Source organism: Corythoichthys intestinalis, chromosome 5 (assembly GCF_030265065.1).
Source record: "Corythoichthys intestinalis isolate RoL2023-P3 chromosome 5, ASM3026506v1, whole genome shotgun sequence".
In the NCBI taxonomy this organism is placed as follows: domain Eukaryota; kingdom Metazoa; phylum Chordata; class Actinopteri; order Syngnathiformes; family Syngnathidae; genus Corythoichthys; species Corythoichthys intestinalis.
In genome coordinates this window covers 61,864,991-61,881,101 of record NC_080399.1, presented here as the reverse complement: position 1 = coordinate 61,881,101, position 16,111 = coordinate 61,864,991, and the positions used below count along the sequence as shown (strand labels likewise).

Below are 16,111 nucleotides of genomic sequence, written 5' to 3'. Positions count from 1 at the left end.
ATTACTGTATATAAAAATGCATAGAGGAAAATTAAACCCCAAAAAGTGACCTGCGTGGTACCCCCAGTTTGTTTCCAAGACATTTCTGCGTGTCAAAACTGTTGCCACATCCAGGATCGCCACTTTTATGCGCAAGCAGCCTTGTAGCGGCTCCTAGGAAATATACCCAGCGCCACAACATATGCTTCTATTTGTTATTTTCCAAGTGGTGAGAGCGCCACTGAGCATCGATTGTGACATCCCAAGTAATGATTTCAGGCTTTCGTTGTTTTATAAAGATTTATTTCAATCACAACTCAGCTCCTGCTCGTAAGCGCCGAGCGTGCTCTCCCTTCCACACTCGCTCCTGCATAATGCGTTCGATTGCGATCACGGAAAAAACTGATCATAAAATAATGACAGTCTAGTAGGTGTAGTAATTTTGAAATTTGCCGCGGGCAAGGAATACGTTTCCAGTTCAGAGGTAAACCGCGCTGGCAATGACGTAGCACATGAGGCTTCTCCTTTTTACGCATGCGTAATTTGCGCAAATGCAGGCGTACCTTACAGAAGCAGGGGGGGCCTTAAACGAAGTGTGGAGAGGTATAAAAATAGTCGGCAAAATACCCTGGAGAAAATTATCTGTCCGATTGTAGCTGTAGCCTTAGAGCGCTTTCACACTAGCACTGTTAAGACCATTTTAAACCGACCAGAGTTCTTTTACTCATATAGTCCGCTTTGTTTGTAAATGTGAACGCGCCAAACAAACAAACAAATAAACTCCGCTCAAAAATCATGGGCCTCGGTCTGCTTCGCTTGTGAATGCAACTGGAGCAAGGTGCGCTTTTGCTACTTTATGTGAAAGGTTACAGCGTGGAGCTGTGATGCTCTAGTATCTCATCGTCTTCGAACCCCCGACTTTCGTTCTTGATGAATGAAAACATTGTTGTCAAATGGTTTCGCTCTCGCCCGACTTGCGCCAGTCCAAGAATTTCACCTCTAGCGGCACAATACAAACGCCCCCGGCAGAATCGCTGCCGAGAACCCGCGGGGCCCTAACACCCTCCTTAACTGGCCCACCTTCTCGCACTGGTGGCCGACGGGGAGGGGTAGGCGCCTGCTGGTCTGTTCAGTGTAACGTGCGTGCCACCCTGGACATTTAAGGGAATCACAGACCTCTCATTGCTGCCCGAAACCAAACCGAGGATAGCGCTCCGTAGGCGGGCACGCGAGCTGGCCCGTGGGGGGCACAATTAAGAACCGGAGACGAGTGCGGGCGTGGGAAGCCCCCCGTCCTTGCCGTGGCACTGCCGGTGAAATACTGCTACTCTAATCGTTTCTCCACTTACCGGTTAGGCAGGAGGGCGTGCCCCGAGCGGGCTCTCACTTCTGGCGTTAAGCAAGCTCTGACAATACACGCAGGGCATCCTTGGAAACAGAAGTACAGCGCAGACGCTATTCAAAATTACCAATGACAAGATGACAGACGATTAGCCATGGCCAAATGTTGTTGTGCTGTGTCCAATCGATGAGTGCGCCTTTCGTCCACATGATGCTACTCGTAAATTTCGGTTGACACAGTGTGAATGCTAAACTTTTTCAACAGCTCCTGCAAGTGTTGCTACGAGGTAGCAGTCCAACCGGACCCTTGGCCCTCTTGGTCTAGTGTGAAAGGCCCTTAGTAGTGGACCTCTCTGACTACTGCCATAATGTGCTCATGTAATGGGTTATTGTACAGTATCATTATAACAACAGTCCATATAGATAACTTTGTGCTCAGAAAAAAATACCATTCTTTAAAAAAAAAAAAATCCAACAAAAATATAAGCAGTTACTTAAAATGTTACTCATTACTTGAGTATTCTTTTCAACAAATACAATTTTACTTGAGTACATTTTTTGGACGACTCCTTTTGCTAGAGTAATATTATTTTGAAATAACGCAACTCTTACATAAGTAAAATTTTTGGCTTCTCTACCTAACTCTGTGCATTACCATGCGCTTCCCACTACCACACCCACTCCACCGACGGCTAAGCACAGCAAAATGAATACTGAATTGGGAATCCATCCAAAGAATGTCTAAAATTTTGTGCCATTCCCATATCCCAAAACTTTGGAGGGCAGTAACTCCAAAAAACTCGAACTGTCATTCATCAAATTGGAGAGGTGTCAATTGGGAGTATCGGAGGATTTGTGTGAATTAAACAAGCTGCTTCCTTATTAAGTCCGCGGGGTTCTAAAGGAGAGGGGAAAAAATGACAGTACAACAAAATGATATGTCAAACAAGCAGATTTTCAACTGTAAACAGGTAAGTCTTGACTTTGCAGTTTGTGGAATGCAAGTTCAATCAAATTAAGTCTCTTGTAAACATCAGCCAAGTCCAAAGTTCTAAAATGCGCTACTTGAGTTAAGTTCTGATTCCAGTCCTGCAACTCTGCTGTTAAGTTTGTCTTAATCTTTTTTTTCCCCCCTACCCCAGGTCAAGCTATGCTGATATGCTCTATGATCAAGACAGGGTGAGTGAACTCCGGGTAACGTACGAAATCGATTTCCGTTTTGGTGAAGTAATAAGCTGCTTAAAGAGTTAAGAGATTTAGTGCTGCAACGAACAATCGATTAACTCGAGAACTTCGTTTAGAAAAAAGCTTCGGATCAAATTTTGCTGCTTCGAGGATTCGTACAATTAAAGTGGCGTAATGGTTTGTTTCGAAAGTCTTTGCATTTAGTCTAGTGGCAACCGTGAATATGACACAACTCGTCTAATGGCTGAATCATTCAGTCATCTGAACCCTGTTAAGGCCAATAAAAAGTTGTTTTTGTTTGAGCTAACGGTGTATGTTTTTATGCATTCGTAATTTAGTTTAGAAGTATATTTAGATTTTTTTCTGTTGGAATATGTGTTTGGACGATTTGATAAGAGCATTTTAAAAAATACAATATACTTCACTATCATTTGATGGGACACGGGGCGCGGGGCCGATCCATAAGGTGCCTGTATTAAAAAACTTAAAATTCAATTATTTTCAAAACCAAAGCCGCGAGCAACATAAAACCAAAAGTCTCCATGGGCAGCGGTATAAAAAAAAATTCAAAGTCTTGCCCTAATACAAGAAAACTTCAAATTGTTATAAAATTCTCAGATTTTACGCCAGATGCACAAAAATTACCAAATGCAGAGATAATCACCCATATTTAAGGATCAATAGCAATATTTAACATATATCACTTTTTGCCCAAAATTGCAACTTAATTTTTTTATTTAGTGCGATTTTGACTTGTTTTCAACAGCTAAAAATCAATCAATTTTCATATCAGAAACTTAATACTTGAGGAAAGCCTGCAGAATCATCTTAATTTTATTCAACATAAGCAAAATTTGCATTTTTCAATATACAATTGTAGTAACTACAAAAATATGTAATCATATTAATATAAATTGTGGTTTCACAATCAACAAAATTCACCCTTAGGTTGATTTTGTTATTAATTGTATAATTAAAAGGGAAAAGTAAGTGGAACTTTTGACACCGGAAATGCTGCCGTCTGGCCTCGTCTTAGATGTGGACTTCCGCCCATATTTCAGACTGAATTTGGACAGTACGTGAGCAACATCGTGTCCTCGTTCCTCATGCACTTTTGTCTGTTCCACAGGTCAGTATTCACCAATGTTGACTAATTTTGAGTCAAATGTAATTTTATTGTGTTGATTGTATGTTAAGAGCAAGTATGATGGTCATTTAAGAAGTTTAATTGACAAAAGAAAGTGGAAAGAAACTGCGTTCTCATGGCGAAGTGATAGCAACGGCTATTTTGCCCTCTGCTGTAGAATTGTAGATTGCGATGTAGATTGCGTCATACAAAACTTGTAGTCACTACTCTCCCACCTTTGTTTAATAAATGTATATAGCGGACATGTTGTTTAGTAAAGGTATTTAGCGAACTTTCTGTACATTATCTGTGTTGTTCAAGAACGTGTAAAATGATTATTTGTTGATGTGAAAAGAAAAGACTGACAATGAAACCGTTATATTCGTCCGCGCGCGTCCCCTTGTGGCGAAAGTATGTCGTACAGCTGAAAAGAACAACAGATGTCAGTTGTATTCATCACAGTAAAGCAAGACTGTTATTGATTGGAAGAATATGTATTCTTGTAACTGCAAATATTATTTTGAATAGATTTTCGTTTTATTGAGCATGAAGACATTTAATTTAAGCGGATGTGAATGTGATGTTTGAGTCATTATGTTGAAATTAAAAAGACTGAATTTGGACAGTACGTGAGCAACATCGTGTCCTCGTTCCTCATGCACTTTTGTCTGTTCCACAGACTATTGTATTTGTTGTCTGGTACCATTTTTGGGACCCGTAACACAATGACAACTTAATGAGCTTACTGAATTCCAATGTACCAATTGTTGCAACATGTTTTGTCAGCTATCTGGCCCTCCTCTTTCTACAAACAGATAGCCTGTTGGCCAGAATGGGCCCGGTCAGCTTCCTGGACTTGTACAAGTACCTGCCGGTCGGCCACTCCAGGCCTTTTTCTTCCTTGCTTCTGAAGTCACATCCTTGTAGAACTTTGCACCAAAACAGTTGAAGTGGGACCTGCTGATATGCGGCAAAATGGTGTTGTCCAGCCTGTGCCTCTCCTACCACCTGTAGCCCCACAAGGTCGGGTCTGTGGCCGCTAGGAACTTTGGCGGGTGCCTGAAGCCGTACCTGTGGCGCATGGCAAGGGAGAGGGACCTAACCCTGCGGTCCTTTCTTGTCCTCCCTGCACATCAGGGAGTCCCACAGTGACATTCCGAAGGACGCAGTGTGGGCCATGGGGAGAGATGGCCGCTTGAGGACCGCCCGGCTAGTCTCTAGCTCTCCGCTGTCGGCCAGCTCGACCAGGGCGTTGAACATCACAGAGTCACCACTCTCGAGCTCCACAGTGATCTCCATGTTCTCCTGCTGGGCAAGCTCCAGCTTGCAGTACTCAGGCACAGAGGAGTTGGCCTGGACCTTCCTAGCCAGGTAGCCGGCGTAGTTGCCGACTGCGGCACGGAGCAACTCGTCCGTCGGCGGGTCCGACAGATCGTTCGCCAGCTCCCTGGCAAGCTCGGCCAAGATTTCCTCGTCATCCTCTTTCTCCTCGGCGCGGCGCAGGTCGGCTTGTTTGTCCATGGGGAAGAACCCGGCGAGTCTTAGTAAGTGCAGGCTACCCTAACCCTGTTGCTGGTCCAGTAATTGGTGCCGCACATGTGGCGGTGCTTGCCAAAGGAATGCGCTGTCGGGTCGGAGTTGGCCTTTCCCATGCACACATACTTAACCCTGGGAATATTGCGGAGGATGAGGTCCTTGCAGGAGGTGGGCAGGGCATTGCACGTGATGCGCAGAGCCTAGGCGGTGGGCGGCAGCGCCTTCAGGGTCAACTTGTAAACGGGCTTGAAAGACTTGTAGGTCTCCCAACCCAAAAACGTGCATTGGCCCACTCGTTACGCTATTTTGTGGAGTTACAAAATCCAACATGGTAGCTGTTACAAAACAAAGAGCTTTTATAAGTTGAACATTTTTGTAAATAAATGTGTAAATTCCATAATTTCTATGGATGTTAAGGTAAAGCTGTTTATATTATTGGTTGAAAGCAAAAAAAAAAACGAGCAGGTATTAGTGTTTCCCTGAGGATTTTTTGAAGCTGTGGTAGTGGTGGGCTACATAGTAGTCGGACAGTCCCAACTTGTTGTGCGGCGGCGAGATTGCTTCATATCATGACAAATGAGAATTTTTTTTTTTTTTTCCACATTAACTTTTTTCCAAGAAGAACCTTAACGAATATCTATTTCAGATATTTCGTTTGCCAGGCTAATGTCATAGCTCGCAGTTATGGTATATGTACGTAAAATGTGTCAATGATTGCTTTTTTTTTTTTTTTTTTTAATTACCTAATTTCTAACAGTACTTTAGTTTGGTTTCATTTGGTTTCCTGGTCACTTTTTTAACTTTGGCAACTTAGCATTGAACACATTGCATATCTTTACCAAAAAGCCACTATATATTTTTTTTTCTTTCTGTAGAATAAAAAGTACTACGAGGGCATCCGGGCAGCTGTGGCCCATGTCAAGGCCCGGGGTGAGAGAGTCACTGTCCTGGACATTGGAACAGGAACGGGCTTATTGTCCATGATGGCTGTGACTGCTGGAGCTGACTTCTGCTATGCAGTAGAGGTAATTTTTTTTTTCAAATTTACCATACCATTTGTGGCAACACAAGGGGGGTTTTGAACTCAATTTATTTTGCACATGCTGGGGATGTTGGAGTCTTGCGATGTGCAGTGCCGGTTGGGGGGCAGTGGCTGTGACTCGTAGGCCGGGTGGGCGGACCGGGGTGGGGGCAGGTGTAGGGGTTGGTGGTGTGTCCCCTCTTAATATCTCTGAAGGCCGGTTGATGGGTGCATGGGTGGCCCGGGGGACCACCCTGGATCCTTGAGGGGTAACAATGGCTCCTTTGCGGTCCTTTTCGTCACTCAGCAGACCGGCTTTTTGAAAGCCGTTGGTGATGGTGGATTTTTTCACACTGCTCCAGGATCCACTAGCAGACATGTGCAAAAGTTGCTCTTCACATGTGGCCAGTTTTGGTAAACGATTTCTCGCCGCTGGTCATCCAAGCCTCCCGTTCAACTCGGAGTGCCAGTTTGAATGCACGATTCACACTAATGTCAACGGGCTGCAGACACTTTGTTGTGCCCCCAGGAATCACAGCTGGAATGGAGTTTGCCATCTTGATGGCTGCTTACGTGCAACAGCTGTTTCCTCCTTGATCAGCCAGCTCAGTTGCTTTTAGTTTAAAAGCTGCGTCATATGCATTTCTTAGAGCATTTTCCATGATGCAGGTATGCTAATTTTACTCATGCACAAAGATTAGGGTTTGCTACTTTTATTCATGCACAAAGGTAAATTACCAGCAATAGTCTAAACTAGCGTATTTCTTGACACATATATTCCACACTCTTACCTTTTATGCTCGAGCGCCCCCCTGGTGGCCGTTAGAAAAATTAATAAGTTGGCCGCATCATTACACACCCCACAGGATTCAAAATGAGGGGGGAAAAAGTAGCGGTTTGTAGACCGGAAATTGACCTGCATTGATTAGAACTTTAGCAAAAATACAATTTCCCTTCAGTTCCAACTTTTAAAATGTGAAAATCTCAGTTAAACCATTGAGAACCTTGTTTGAAGTATTTCCAAGAAATATTTTAATGTCTATTGAAATATTAGGGCCATTTAATGAATAATTGAAGTGCAATTCTTACACAGATCCTTTTGAATACTTAACACAAGTGTACACATTTTGCAGTAGTGTTGTTGGTTGTGGTAATCTCATTATGCACATTCAACTATTTCATAAAGTATGTCTGTGCGATTTAAGCATTCAACATGAGAGTATTTCTGTTCATATTTATATAAATTTACATTATTTTTTTATTTTGATTTCATTTTTTTTACCTGTTCTATATTCTTTTCTCTAATGATTAATCTGAAAGTAAAATAGTTTTCCTCTTAAATGTAGTTTTGAAACATTCCTTTCGTCCTCTTATTTGATAGACAAACTGTTTTTCATTCATACGTTTTGACCCTTTTTTTTTTTTTAAATTAATGCAACTTTTTCTGCAGGTCTTCAAGCCTATGGCTGACGCCGCCAAGTGCATTGTGGAAAAAAATGGCTTCCAGGACAAAATCAAGATTATCAACAAACATTCCACTGACATTAGTGTTGGACTGGGTCAGGATAACAACTCCAATAGCAATTTTCGATATGTATATATTAGGGCTGTCAAAATTATCGCGTTAACGGGCGTTAATTAATTTTTTAAATTGATCACGTTAAAATATTTGACGCAATTAACGCAGATGCCCTGCTCAGAGAGATTTAAATGGCAGTACACGGTGAAACGCTCACTTGTTGTGTTTTATGGAGTTTTCCGCCCTCTGCTGGCTCTTGGGTGCGACTGATTTTATAGGCTGAGCATGACCCATGAGCATTGTGTAAGTAATTATTGACAGCAACAATGGCGGGCTACTAGTTTATTTTTTGATTGAAAATTTTACAAATTTTATCAAAACGAAAACATTAAGAGGGGTTTTAATATAATATTTCTCTAGCTTGTACTAACATTTTTTTTAAGAATTACAAGTCTTTCTATCCATGGGTCGCTTTAACAGAGTGTTAATAATGTTAATGCCATCTTGTTGATTTATTGTTATAATAAACAAATAGTCCTTATGTACCGTATGTTGAATGTATATATTTCAATTTTCAATTTTTATTTGTATAGCCCTCAGTCACAACAGATGTCTCAAAGGGCTTTACAGAGGCAATATGATACACAATTAGAAATGAAGCAACAAAGATAAATAGATACAGTTCAAGTCCTGGGTATCCCCTATCCTTAAGACCCTCCATGCCGGCAAGGAAAAACTCCAAAAACTCCAGAGTCAATTGGGAGAAAAATGAGAAACCTCGGGGAGTACCACAGTCAGGAGAGATCCACTCCCAGGACGGATAGACAGGAACCCCAGAACTGCTAATGGCAATTAGCAAGCGAAGTTACAGTCCGTAAAAATACAGTGGCGCAAAGGAGCAAGAAGAGGTCCATCTAGCCAGATGAGACGGGGGTAGCAGCGAGGACGTCTCTCCAGCCAGGGGTCCGGACAGTCAGGAGGCTGCAGCTGAAAAATAGCCCCTCCCCAGAGGGGAGGGGGGAAAGGGGACACCGGGTGACTAGTGATGAAGAGACTGGACAACTAGATATTAACATTGGAAAATAGAAATAAAGTAAGACAAGGAGATAGAACTCAGCGGCTGTACTTCCCCCAGCATTATAGCTTCTAGTGCAGCTTAGACTAAACTGTGAGTCTACTCCGACTTCAACTAGCCTAACCATAAGCTTTGTCGAATAGGAACGTTTTTAATCTAATCTTAAATCTCAGCTTCTTTAATACTAGCTGGAAGCTGATTCCATAAAACGGGCTTGGTGGCTAAAGGCTCTAGCTCCGACAGTACTTTTATAAACCCTGGGAACTACCAGTAGACCTGCATTCTGAGATCGGAGTGTTCTGTTGGGGCGGTATGGAACCAGAACATCGGTGAGATAAGATGGCCCCAACCCATTAATGGTCTTAAATGTAAGAAGGAGCATTTTAAATTTAATTCTAAACTCGACTGGAAGCCAGTGAAGTGCCTGGAGCACAGGGGTGATGTGCTCTCTTCTATTGGTTCCTGTTAAAAGTCTTGCTGCTGCGTTTTGGACTAGCTGAAGACCTTTTAGAGAACTTTTAGGACAAGCTGCAAGTAGGGAGTTACAGTAATCCAATCTCGATGTAACGAACGCGTGAATTAATTTTTCTGCATCGCTTTTAGATAAAATATTTCTAATTTTGGCGATGTTGCGCAGGTGAAAGAAAGCCGTTCTACAGGTTTGTTTAATGTGTGCTTTAAACGATAAGTCAGGGTCAAATAAAACTCCTAGGTTTTTTACTGTGGTGCTGGAGGCTACACTTACATTGTCCGGCGTGACTATCTGGGCAGCTAAAGGGTCTCTCACACTTTTCGGGCCTATTATAAGGACTTCTGTCTTTTCAGGGTTAAGTAGAAGATAGTTAGTGCTCATCCAGGTATTTATATCTCGGACGCAGGCGCTTAGTTTTTCCACTTGCCGGACCTGCTCAGGTTTAATTGATGAATACAGTTGTGTGTCGTCAGCGTAACAATTAAGGTTAATGCTATGTTTTCTGATGATATTACAGTGTTTCCCCTTGAATTTTTTGAAGCTGTGGTGGTGGGCTGCTTCGGAGTCGGACAGCCTCACCATGTCATGCCACGGCGAATTTTTTTTTCATTATTTTTTCCCCCTAATAAGAACCATAGCAAAGATATATTTGAAATATTTCATTATCTAGGCTAATGTCGTAGCTCTCAGCTACGGTACATGTACGTAAAATTTGTAGCTGATTACAGCTACGTTACCCTACGTAATAATACGACTTTTTTTCTCGTAGCAATAGTATGACTTACATCTCGTAGTGACTCAAGGGTCGGCGACCCAAAAATGTTGAAAGAGCCATATTTGACCAAAAAATAAAAAATGGAAAACTGATACAGTATGTATGGAGCTGCAAAAAATTAAAAGCCTTGTATAAGCCTTATAATGATAGCAACACTAGCTGTATTTATCGAATCTAGCTATATTAGCCTGCTACCGAAATGACTAAGTTGGCTAGAAATACATAATTAGCCTTCATGATTAAATGTTTATTTTCCCTGCAATTGATCCTATAGAGAATGACGCACCATGTGACTACTCTGTTGTACGATGCCACCTCAAGTTTAACTTCATTAGAATTTTAATGAATTGAAATAATGTTTGTGTCATGTTTGTAGTCCTAGAAATCCTATTAAAACAAAAAGTATGTTTCCCTCTCCCATCTTTCCGTCCCCCCCCCCCCCAAAAAAAATAAATAAATAAAAATAAAGCTCCAGAGCAGCGCTAAAGAGCCGCACGCGGCCCTAGAGCCACAGGTTGCAGACCACCGTCGTAGTCCTTCTTTTTCCTTTTATTTGGCCCTTATAAGTACTACATTACCACTACAATAACAGTCCTTCTGTCAACGGACCCATTTCAAGGGGTGGGGGCGATTCTAATTGCCGTGTAAAGAGTTTTACTAGATTCGGTGAGTAGTTTTTTTTTCGTTGTTTGTGAACTAAATTTCCACGCAAACGCACATCGAGGTACCATTAACATAGCAAGGAGCGGTATGAGAGTCATTTTTCGAGTGTCCCAGAGCTCGCGAAACTTGGGGGGGGGGAGCACATTTATCAAAGTTTTATCAACTGTAATTGCGTATATCCGTCAGCCGAAACAGCACAGATAAAGTACACCTGCCCCTCGTTGTCGAAGTTGGCGCGCCGATGTTGTGCCGAAAAATAGCCACTCCGCGTGAAATGTCCCCCCCTAACGGGAGTGCCCACACGTCATTCATACAAACAGCTTTTTCTTACCAATCGATGGACATGGAAACGACTTTCTTGTACCGTGAATATGTATCAATTTACTCTGCTTGAACTTATAAATCTTTTACTGTGACCGGCGCTCTGAAAATAGAGCAAGGCTTTATTTTGGGCCCCGCCTCTGAGCGCAAATTCAGTCAAACTTTGCTTTCCGTCCAAGACGGCCGTCCACTGCTCACTTTCGCCGAAAAGTCCGATCCAAACTATTGTAATGCCCCGGATATGGGGAAGAAGGAGAGAAGTCTGTATTGGCTTACCCACTTTATTGTAGTAACAATAATAAAGAAAAACAATTACAAAATAACAGCGGGCTGCCACGACATGCGACCGCTATCTCGCTCGTTCTCCCATTCTTCCTACTCATTCCCTTTGCGTCACAGCTCCCCAGTCCGATTGTCTCTTAAGGTGGCCCCGCATAGTTACGAACATTACAATACACAATGAATAGGTTTCCGCTGAACTCTTCACACTCGGCTGCTGCTAGTTTGAAACGGCCTTAAAAAATTAAATAAATAAAATGCATCTCATTTGCAAGGCGTGGCGGCTTTTATTTTGGTGTGGCGGTGCGCCACAATCTGTTGTATGTACGGGAATCCCTGTATTAGCTAGAGGAAGCATATACAGCGTAAACAAGATGGGCCCGATGACCGATCCTTGCGGCACACCATAACTAACTCTAGAGTACGATGATGATTGCTGGTTTACATTGACAAACTGGTACCTATTAGATAAATATGATTTAAACCAGCAGAGGGCTGCTCCTCTAATGCCTATGTCACATTCTAATCTCTGCAATAAGATATAATGGTTGATTGTGTCAAAGGCTGCACTCAGGTCCAACAGAACCAGGATCGAGACTAATCCAACGTCAGCGGCAAGTAACAAGTCATTAGTTACTTGAACTAATGCAGTTTCAGTGCTATGATGAGCTCGAAAGCTAGACTGGAAATGTTCAAATAAACTATTGTCCTGTAGGTGCTGACAGAGCTGTTTAATTACCACTCTTTCAAGGACTTTGGAGAAAAATGGTAAGTTAGAAATAGGTCTATAATTGGCCAAAATATCAGGATCAAAAGTAGGTTTTTTCAAGAGCGGTTTAATAACTGCATATTTAAAGGACTGCGGCACGTAGCCAGTAACTAATGAGGTATTTATTATATTTAAGATAATGTCAATAGTTAGAGGCAGGGTCTCTTTAAAAAGTTTGGTTGGGATTGGGTCTAGGAGGCACGTTGATGGTTTGGAGGGTATTATAATTGACATTACATCGATTTGGTCTACAGTGGTAAAGTTATTTAATATTTTAGAGGGGTTTATAGGAGATTCTGAATTCTTTGTCTGCACTTTATCAGACCTAATAACGAAGTGATTCATTTATTATATTTCTAATAGTTGCGATTTTTATTGTTAATAAATTTTAGGAAGTCATCACAGCTCAGGGTGGTTGGAATATAAGGTTCTATTGAGCTGTGACTGTTTGCCAGCCTTGTTACAGTGCTGAACAGAAACCTAGGATTATTTTTGTTTTCATCTATTAAGGATGAGTAATATCTGGTTTTAGCCGTACGCAAGTCCTGCTTATATGTCACTAAGCTGTGTTTCCAGGCAGAGAGGGTGTGCCCTGTGTTGGAACGGCGCCAAAGTCTAATTTACGCGTCGATTGTTTGAGAACTTGTTTCAGCATTATACCAGGGAGAGGCTCGTCTTGGCTTGACAAACTTTAATTTGGGGGGAGCGACGACATCGAGGGTAGTACGAAGCGTAAACATAACACGATCAACAAACTCGTCATTAACAGCAAGGCCGGACATTATTCCTTCATAATTAGATGACATGGACGCAAATATAGGCTGACTTATCTGTTTATACTCTGAAACAGAGCGATCACCTAATGTCCTTTTCATCTGAGTTCTAGTCACGGATTATCTTGAAGCACAAACTGAAAGGTAATTCGAAAATGATCAGACAGTACGGGGTTGTGGGGATGGACACTAAGATCACTAATCTCCATACCGTAGGTTAAAATCAAGTCCAGGGTGTGCTTGTGACTATGAGTTGGTTTATTTACATTTTGAATGAAGCCAGTCCCATCCAGTAGGTCACCAAAGGCCCCACCAAGGGAGTCACCCTCATCATCAACATGTATATTAAAATCCTCTACAATTATAATTCTATCCCGGCTTAGCAAAATACTAGATAAAAAGTCAGAAAAATCTAACAAAAATTGTGAGTAGGGACCAGGGGGACGGTAAACCACTATGAAAAGAACTGGTTTTTGGTTCTTCCAGTTAGCATCTACAATTGATAGATTATATATCCATCTTGTGTCTTATCTTTAGATTCCAACAATAATTTACAGAAAAATATGGCATATTTTATAGATGGTTTGAATTGCGATTAATTACGATTAATTAATTTTTAACCTGTAATTAACTCGATCAAAGATTTTAATCGTTTGACTGCCCTAATATATATATATATATATATATACACACACACACACACACACACACACACACACACACGGGCAAATAAGTATTTAGTCAACCACTAATCGTGCAAGTTCTCCCTCTTGAAAATATTAGAGAGGCCTGTAATTGTCAACATAAACTTCAACCATGAGAGACAGGATGTGGGGGGGGGGGAATCACATTGTTTCAAATCATGGTGGAAAATAAGTATTTGGTCAACAACAAAAGTTCATCCCAAAACTTTGTTATGCACCCTTTGTTGGCAATAATGGAGGCCAAACGTTTTCTGTAACTCTTCACAAGCTTTTCACACACTGTTGCTGGTATTTTCGCCCATTCCTCCATGTAGCTCTTCTCTAGAGCAGTGATGTTTTGGGGCTGTCGTTGGGCAACACGGACTTTCAACTCCCTCCACAGATTTTCTATGGGGTTGACATCTGGAGACTGGCTAGGCCACTCCAGGACCTTGAAATGCTTCTTACGAAGCCACACAAAAACAGCCCCAAAGCATGAGGTTTCCACCCCCATGATTCACAGTGGGTATGGTGTTCTTCGGATGCAATTCAGTATTCTTTCTCCTCCAAACACAAGAACCTGTGTTTCTACCAAAAAGTTGTATTTTGGTTTCATCTGACCATAACACATTCTCCCAGTCCTCTTCTGGATCATCCAAATCCTCTCTAGCGAACCGCAGACGAGCCTGGACGTGTACTTTCTTCAGCATGGGGACACGTCTGGCAGTGCAGGGTTTGAGTCCCTGGCGGCGCATTGTGTTACTGGCTGTGTGCTTTGGGTTGTTGTCATGCTGGAAGACCCAGCCACGACCCATCTTCAGGGCTCTCACCGAAGGAAGGAGGTTGTCTCAGCCGAGATCTGGCGATACATAGCCCCATCCATCCTCCCCTCAATAAGGTGCAGTCGTCCTGTACCCTTGGCAGAGAAGCAGCCCCAAAAAATGATGTTTCCTCCTCCATGTTTCACGGTTGGGATGGTGTTCTTGGGGTTGTACTCATCCTTCTTTTTCCTCCAAACACGACGAGCCGAGTTACTGGGGTCCCAGCTCTCTGTAGGTCATTCACTAGGTCCCCCCGTTCTGGGATTTTTGCTCACCGTTCTTGTTATCATTTTGACGCCACGGGGTGAGATCTTGCATGGAGCCCCAGATCGAGGGAGATTATCAGTGGTCTTGTACAGTGGGGAGAACAAGTATTTGATACACTGCCGATTTTGCTGGTTTTCCCACTTGCAAGCCATGTAGAGGTCTGTAATTTATATCATAAGTTCTCTTCGACTGTGAGGGCCGGAATCTAATACAAAAATCCAGGAAAATCACATTGTAGAATTTTTAGATAATACATTTGTATTTTACTGCATGAAATAAGTATTTGATACATTACCAACTAGTAAATATTTCGGCTCTTAGTTCTTTAAGAACCCCTCCTGTTCTCCACTCATTACCAGAAGTAACTGCACCTGTTTGAACTTGTTACCTGTATAAAAGACTCCTGTTCACATGCTCAAACAAACTCCAACCTCTCCACAATGGCCAAGACCAAAGAGCTGTGTAAGGACATCAGGGATAAAATAATAGACCTGCACAAGGCTGGGATGGGCTACAGGAAAATAAGAAGCAGCTTGGTGAGAAGGTAACAACTGTTGGAGCGATTATTAGAAAATGGAAAAAGTTCATGTTGACGGTCAATCTGCCTCGTTCTCTGGCTCCATGCAAGATCTCACCTCGTGGGCCATCACTGATCATGAGGAAGGTGAGGGATCAGCCCAGAACTACACGGCAGGACCTGGTCAATGACCTGAAGAGAGCTGGAATCACAGTCTCGAAGAAAACCATCGGAAACACATTACGCCGTCATGGATTAAAATCCTACAGTGCACGCAAGGTCCCGCTGCTGAAGCCAGTGCATGTCCAGACACGTCTGAAGTTTGCCACTGACCATCTGGATGATCCAGAGGAGCAATGGGAGAAGGTCATGTGGTCGGATGAGACCAAAATTGAACGTTTTGGTCTAAACTTGGATCGTCGTGTTTGGAGGAAAAAGAAGGATGAGGAAAACCTCAAGAACACCATCCCAACCGTGAAACATGGAGGAGGAAACATCATTTTTTGGGGCTGCTTCTCTGCCAAGGGTACAGGACGACTGCACCTTATTGAGGGGAGGACGGATGGGCCTATGTATCGCCAGATCTCGGCTGACAACCTCCTTCCTTCAGTGAGAGCCCTGAAGATGGGTCGTGGCTGGGTCTTCCAGCATGACAACAACCCAAAGCACACAGCCAATGCAACTAATGAGTGGCTCCGTAAGAAGCATCTTAAGGTCCTGGAGTGGCCTAGCCAGTCACCAGATCTGAACCCGATAGAAAATCTATGGAGGGAGCTGAAAGTCCGTGTTGCCCGGCAGCAGCCCCGAAACCTGAAGGCTCTGGAGAAGATCTGCATGGAGGAGTGGGCCAAAATCCCTGCTGCAGTGTGTGCAAACCTTGTCAAGGACTTGCCTGGTACACCAGACTCACCACTGTTCCAGCTATTGAGTCTGGCCACCATTCACGCGGATACAATTTCCAGGGCGGAGCAAGCCACAGCAAACAGACA

At 42.7% G+C, this 16,111-nt stretch overlaps 1 protein-coding gene across 7 annotated transcripts in view; it reads left to right on the top strand.

The window, feature by feature from the left end:
* The window catches only part of prmt7 (protein arginine methyltransferase 7), an 84,100-nt gene that overhangs the window by 12,987 nt on the left and 55,002 nt on the right, over positions 1–16,111 (top strand). For 3 of the 7 annotated variants that reach the window (XM_057836974.1, XM_057836975.1, XM_057836973.1), the window contains exons 2-4: positions 2,463–2,499; positions 6,043–6,192; positions 7,639–7,747. In XM_057836974.1, coding sequence (XP_057692957.1) covers positions 2,463–2,499; positions 6,043–6,192; positions 7,639–7,747 — 296 coding nt within the window. The other 4 variants (XM_057836978.1, XM_057836976.1, XM_057836977.1 and 1 more) reach the window with 4 other exon arrangements.